This window comes from Globicephala melas, chromosome 15 (genome assembly GCF_963455315.2).
Source record: "Globicephala melas chromosome 15, mGloMel1.2, whole genome shotgun sequence".
NCBI lineage: Eukaryota > Metazoa > Chordata > Mammalia > Artiodactyla > Delphinidae > Globicephala > Globicephala melas.
The window spans coordinates 76903333-76909332 of record NC_083328.1 but is presented as its reverse complement, the minus strand read 5'-3'; the positions used below and the strand labels follow the sequence as shown (position 1 = coordinate 76909332).

Below are 6000 nucleotides of genomic sequence, written 5' to 3'. Positions count from 1 at the left end.
GAGGCAAATCTAGATCCACTTGTAAGCAATATTTTCCAAAATACATTGTTATGCAAAAAAAAAATCAGGCCGTAGAGTGTTGTTTGCATTATGGTATTATTTGGAAGAAAAAGAAATGGCTGGATATACATATACCTTTCTGAAGAACACCCCAGCATCTGGTAATAGTGACTATTTCCTGAAAGGAAACTGGGGTGGGGGGGCTGTGAGAGGTTGAAGGGGCGCCCACTTCTCACTGTATACCTTTTTATACTGTTTGAGTGTTTTCATGTTAAGATATTAACTATATAAAAGAGTGAAAAAATCAAGCATGTGTATGCTTGCTCGTATGAAATTAAGTGAATATACTATTAAAACACAGGTGTGCCACCCTCCGTTAGATGCCAGGCAAGACTCAAAGCCAGCTGTCATCAAAATAATTGGTTGTGTAATCACCACTTAATGCCCGACAGGTTGAGTCTTGATTATATCCTATTACAGTAGGTTTTAGCACTTATTTAACTTTCAAGTGTTTCTTTATTGACCTTCATGTTTATGTGAGGACTGCACGCAGTTGTTAAATATTGTTAGTGAATCCATTTTGGAATATAAAAAATTTTCCCCTGGTCTGCTCCAAGATTTCAGATCAGGTTTCAGTGAAAAGGTCAGGAGGGGCTTGCTAGTGTCATCCACGACGTGCCTCCATGCTACGTGCCTGGAGCCCACGCCCCAAGATTCTATTCCAATGCATCTGGGTGGTGCCTGAGCATGTGTGTTCTCAGCAAGTTCCCTTGGAGACTCTAAGGCACTCTCCAGTTAAGAATCACCTGCCGCGTCCAGAAAAGCAAGAAGAAAATTATAAGCCCCACAAACCTTAATCCAAACCTTAAACCAGAGCCCAACCAGAAAGAGAAAGCAACTCTGAGGATTTAAGTAAAGTTGATGTCAGGAGTTGATTCACAGGTGATGAAAGAGCTGAAAGGCTAAATGGGAATGGTTAGGCAACCAGAGATTAGTAACGGCTGGAAGTCACTACCCCTGCTCCCCAGGGAGAAGGCTGGGGACCAAAGGAGGAGGACATATTTTCAGACACCAGGAACCAGTCACCTGCCAGAAGCTGAGGCCACAGTGGGCCCTTCTGGGATCCGGGGCCATAGCAGAGACACAGCCACTGCCACCCAGATAGGGAGAGGAGTGGCGGAGAAATACTCTGGTTTCTCCCTTCCATCCATTAGGCAAACCCAACAGGAAGCTAGAAGCCCCAGGAGCCTGGAAATTACAGACAGGGGTCAGCTCCCCTGACATGCAGAGCTGAGCAGGGTGGCAAGGAACGGATCAAAGGGCAACAGACTCAGGGTCAGCTCACCAGCCTCGGTTCAATGTATAGGTGAAACTTTAGGCCAGAATTTTCTGTAGTACTTTTGAGGAAACTGAGTGGAGAGGCTGCTGACACAAGTACTTCTGAAAAGTGCAAAGCTAGCCATTCTTGTTCGCCTTTGTCTAGGAAAATAAAGGAGACTAAAAAGGTATTTGCATACCAGTTACCACACGACTTAAATGGAATCTATAATTTTTCTAGATTCTGTCATTGTACCACACTTTTGTCTGTATGTTTACTGAAAAGGGAAAAATGCTTTTCTGTAATAGTCAGAGGTTTGCTTTAATAGTTATCTTCCAAAGTAACCGTGCTACTAATCACCCATCCCTCCATCCCTTTTTAGATACCAGGCGCTGTTATAGACGCTGGTGTCCAAGGAAGAAAATAAAAGTTTCTGCCTTGAGAACTTAAATTTTAGTCAATTGTGCATGGTTGCCATAGGAAACTAAACTTGTTAAAATGTCTACTGTCAAAAACATTTTGATCACTTGAAATTATAAATGATTTTGTTAAGAGAAGGATATCTTTGCTCACAAAACCAATGACAATTAACCCAGTGACTATGGCCTCATTATTCTTGTTATGATATTACCAGAATTTTTAAAATATTGTGTATTTTCTTAATAATTGAAGAAAGTATCTGGAAATCTCCTGCCAGGAATCATTTAATGAAGGATATAATTCTAACTGACTGACTTTGAAGCCTATGCAAATCTCTATTCTTCTACAGTTTCTGATACTTGCCCTCAAGGATTCTTAACTGAGCTGGTCCTTTATTGGCCTTTTGACTGGAGGAAATTTGTTTAACCTTTAAGAGGCTGTTTCTGCATCTATGAACTAGTATGATAGTGTCTATCTCTGTGTTGTTCTGAGGATTACATGACATAGCACAGGTAATACAGGTAATTCCTTGGTAGAGATTTTTAGTCAAAAGGAATATTTAAACCATGGGGGGGGGGTAAATCCCTTTTTCTATCAGAAACATGTTGGAAATTTTGTATAAATACATTTTATTTGAATGTAAAAATTCAAATACATGCAGCACAAGGGCAATGATCTAGGAGAACTGATACTCAGTCTTGATATCAAGAAGTATTAAGGAGGAGTGGAGACTGGGGTAAACTGGAGAAGTCAGGCTTCATCCAAAGGAGCGGCTTCTCAGACCTAGCCAAGCGCTACCATGTGATATTCCAAGTCCAGATTGGAGTGCCCACTGAGGCAAAGAGATTGTTATTTTTAATCCCACGTTCATTAGGATTTATTGAATGTAAGGGGCAAGGGAAAACAGGTAATAAACAAGTAAATTGTCATCTATCTCTATAGACAGATATACAGATAGACTGATGGATTGATAGATAGATACAGATAGAGATATTCCAGATATACAATGTTAGGTGTGATAAGTTCTAAGAAGATGAAGCAGACCGGAAGGAAACAGGGAGCCATTGGGTGGTGGAGGAGGGACTGCAGGATTAGAATGGGCTAGCCAAGGAGGGTCTCTCTAAGGATGGGAATTTGAAATCAGGACCTGAAGGGGTTATGGAAGGTGGCAGGTGGATAGAGGGAACAGTAAGCACAGAAGCCTTGAGGCTGGAGAGTGCCTGGGGCTGCCGCCTGAGGGAAGGAGAGAGTAGTAAAGAGAGGAAGTCAGGCAACCGGTCAGATCAAGGAAAGCAGCGTCCACCAATAGCAGGAGCTTCACCTTATAACTTAGAAATGCTCATCCTCGGCCCTCACCCTAGACGCACTGAGTCAGAAACTCTGGGGTGGGCCCAGCAGTCTCCGTCCTAACAAGCTCTCCAGGTGACTGTGATGCATAAAAAAGTTGGCAGACCCCCGAGCAGGGAGCTTACAGCGATTGATCCCAGTTGTTACTCAGGCACGTGATCACGGTCCTCTTTATTTCATTAGCTGGGCAGGGGACCCGCCCAGCGCTCTGCTGATTTGCCGGGCGCTGACGCTCAGCCGGGGTTCACCCCAAGCCCGCGGCGCCCCGCGCACCCACCCAACTGCAGCCCGATTCGGTCTTCTCTGCAAACCACCCGGGCGACCCGGGGGCGACACGGCTGCCCGGCCACAGTGGGGACCAGACGCCCAGGGCTGCAGGTGCAAAGGCGCCAGAGCCGGGGAGGCCAAACGCGCCGGCCCAGACCGCAGGGGTGTGAGCTGGGCGCCGGCTGCCGCAGCCCGGGGTGCGCATCCCTCGCCGCCCGTGGTCGCCCAACCCGCGGAGACGCGTGTGCGCCATCCGGCTCCCGGGGGATTCCGCGGGTGCAGGGCCTAGCGGCCCGGGCATCGGGATTGGACCGCTGCTTCCCCCGGGAGCCGCTGATGCAAAGGCAGGTTGGGGCGGCCGAGCCCGGCCAGCGCCCTCTAGGCAGCGGAAGTGGAGCTTGCTTTACATCCGTCCTCCCCGCCTCGCAGAGTTGGGAGAAGGAAGGCTGGGGGGTGTGGAAAAATAAAAGGAAAACTCCTTGCACCATGTAGACCCGCGCCCCCCTACCCTGGCACCCCGGCCGGCCGGGGACCTCCCAGTCTGCGGCCATGAACGCGAGCAGCGAGGGCGAGAGCTTCCCGGGCTCGGTGCAAAGTAAGTGCTTTTCCGGGCGCAGCGCGCGCTCCGGGGCCCAGTGCGCGCTCCGGGGCCCGGGCCCAAGCACGTCTGCGACGCAGCTAGCAGGCCCGGGGCCCCGAAATCAGGGTGACGGCCTGGAACCGGCGTCTCGGGGACCGCGGCGGGCGCGCCGTGCGGGAGGCGCCGGAGAGGGCTGGCGGGGGGGCCCCAAGCCGGCGCGGGGGCGGGGGCGTTCTCCAGCCTCCGGAGATCTCTTGGAAGGGAATCGTGGGGGAGGGCGTGCCGTTCAGACAGTCGTCACCCCCTTGGGGCATTCCCCGCCCCCCGGCGGAGTTTGGAGGTAGATTCGGGGTAACCGCGGCAACGCTGATGGGAAAACTTCTGTCTCGGCGGCCCCAAATTCTGGAAGTCTGGGGCTCGGGGACTTTCACAAGGTCTGCCGGCTTACTGCGAAGCCTTTTCCACATTAAAGGTGGAGATCTGAATGGGGAACGGGGCCGTGGTCGTTTTGAGTTTGGGGTTCATTTTAATTTTCTTGTTGAAGACAGCCTTTTTCAAGTCCATGGTTTCGCCCGGAGCATTGTTTCCCAAAGTGTGGACCAGGGACTGAGCGCAAACCAGCCACCTGGGAGCTCGAGCGATTACTTAAAAAAAGAAAAAAGGACAAAAAAAAAAAAAAGAAAAGAAAAGCTCTTTGCGCCCCACCCATCAGGTGGCGGGGTGGGCTTGAGGGGAGGAGGGCGGCCTTATCCTGGGCGATCCTGATGCACATAAAGTTTGAGAACCCCTGGCACCTAGTAAGCGTTTAGCTTGTTTGCTGTTACTGTTTACAAGTTTGGAGACATTGGTTTCCAAACTTGGCTGTGTATTCCATGCATAACTTGTGAAAAGCGCAGATTTCCTGAAACCTCAGCCCGCATTCAGCCCACCACCATTATGACTCAGTATCGCCGAAGTGGAGCTCAGACGTGGCCATATTTAAACAACCCCTCACCCCCGGCCCGCCCCCTTATTCTGATGTGGAGACAGGTTTGGAGAACTTTGCAAAGATAAAGGAATTCTTTTTGTTGGTGATACGCACAAATTGTGCCCGTTGTTTGTTACTGGGTCTCAATTAATACAGATTTTCGGAGGGGATACTTTCAAATTCAAATAGGGCACCTCAGTAATAACCTAACCAGGTGACATGCTGGGGGAGGGGATCCCTGTGCTGGCCTTTTATAAGCACCATCTCATTTAATCCTCATAACCATCATATGAAGCAGAAACTTCTCCCCATTTCTTCCTGGGTATCAGTCCTATTTGATCATTAAGGAATCCTCAGCGATGCAATCACTACATCTCTTGATTCCTTGTCTTCCTCTTAGCTTGGGCACCTTAGTAGCTACAGGAAGGCAGTGTTCCAGAGGAGAAGAAAAGTGTCCATTCCTTCCATCCATTGATTTCGGTGTTTGCAAGATGGCTTATAAAACATTACCATGCTCAGCCCAGAGGATCTCTTCATAGCAAGTCAACCAAATTGTATTTCTGCACAGAGATGTCTTGTCTTGGTTGGAAGGGGGAAATTGGATGTAAAGCAAATATTTTATAAATTTTCCAAAAAAGATTATGATGCATGGATGCCAACCATATGTGTACAAAGGTAGTTCTCGTACTGTTTAGACTGGGGAAAATTGGGAATAATATACAAATCTTATAGCTACTGAGAAATTATGAGGCTTGGAAAACATGGAATAATGTGCTGTCATTAAATAATTATTTTATAGAGATTTTAGTGATATAGCACAATGCTTGTGTGATAGCATGTGGGAAAAAGATTAATTTACAATGCACTAGGATCTTAAATAATTTTTAACTGAAAATGAATGGAAGAAAATATTTTGTAATGTTCATGGTATGCGTGGGTGGAAAGATTGTGAGTGATAGCCCTCCTTGCTTCTTCTCTTCCAAATTTTCTGTAATAAACCTGAGTTTCCTTGTAATAAGGCAAAGAAATTTTTTAAAATAAAAAGGTAGTCATATTGGTTAGAGACTTATTAATTGTATTTCTTTATTTAACAAACATTTA

General features: G+C 47.4%; 1 protein-coding gene across 5 annotated transcripts in view; it reads left to right on the top strand.

The window, feature by feature from the left end:
- Positions 1–3329: 3329 nt before the first annotated feature.
- Positions 3330–6000, top strand: part of ZFP64 (ZFP64 zinc finger protein) — a 79575-nt gene continuing 76904 nt past the window's right edge. For 3 of the 5 annotated variants that reach the window (XM_030839121.3, XM_030839118.3, XM_030839117.3), the window contains exon 1: positions 3330–3947. In XM_030839121.3, coding sequence (XP_030694981.1) covers positions 3902–3947 — 46 coding nt within the window. In that variant the 5' untranslated portion in view covers positions 3330–3901. Of the gene's footprint in view, positions 3948–4215; positions 4405–6000 lie in introns of those variants that run through there. The other 2 variants (XM_060285022.2, XM_060285021.1) reach the window with 1 other exon arrangement.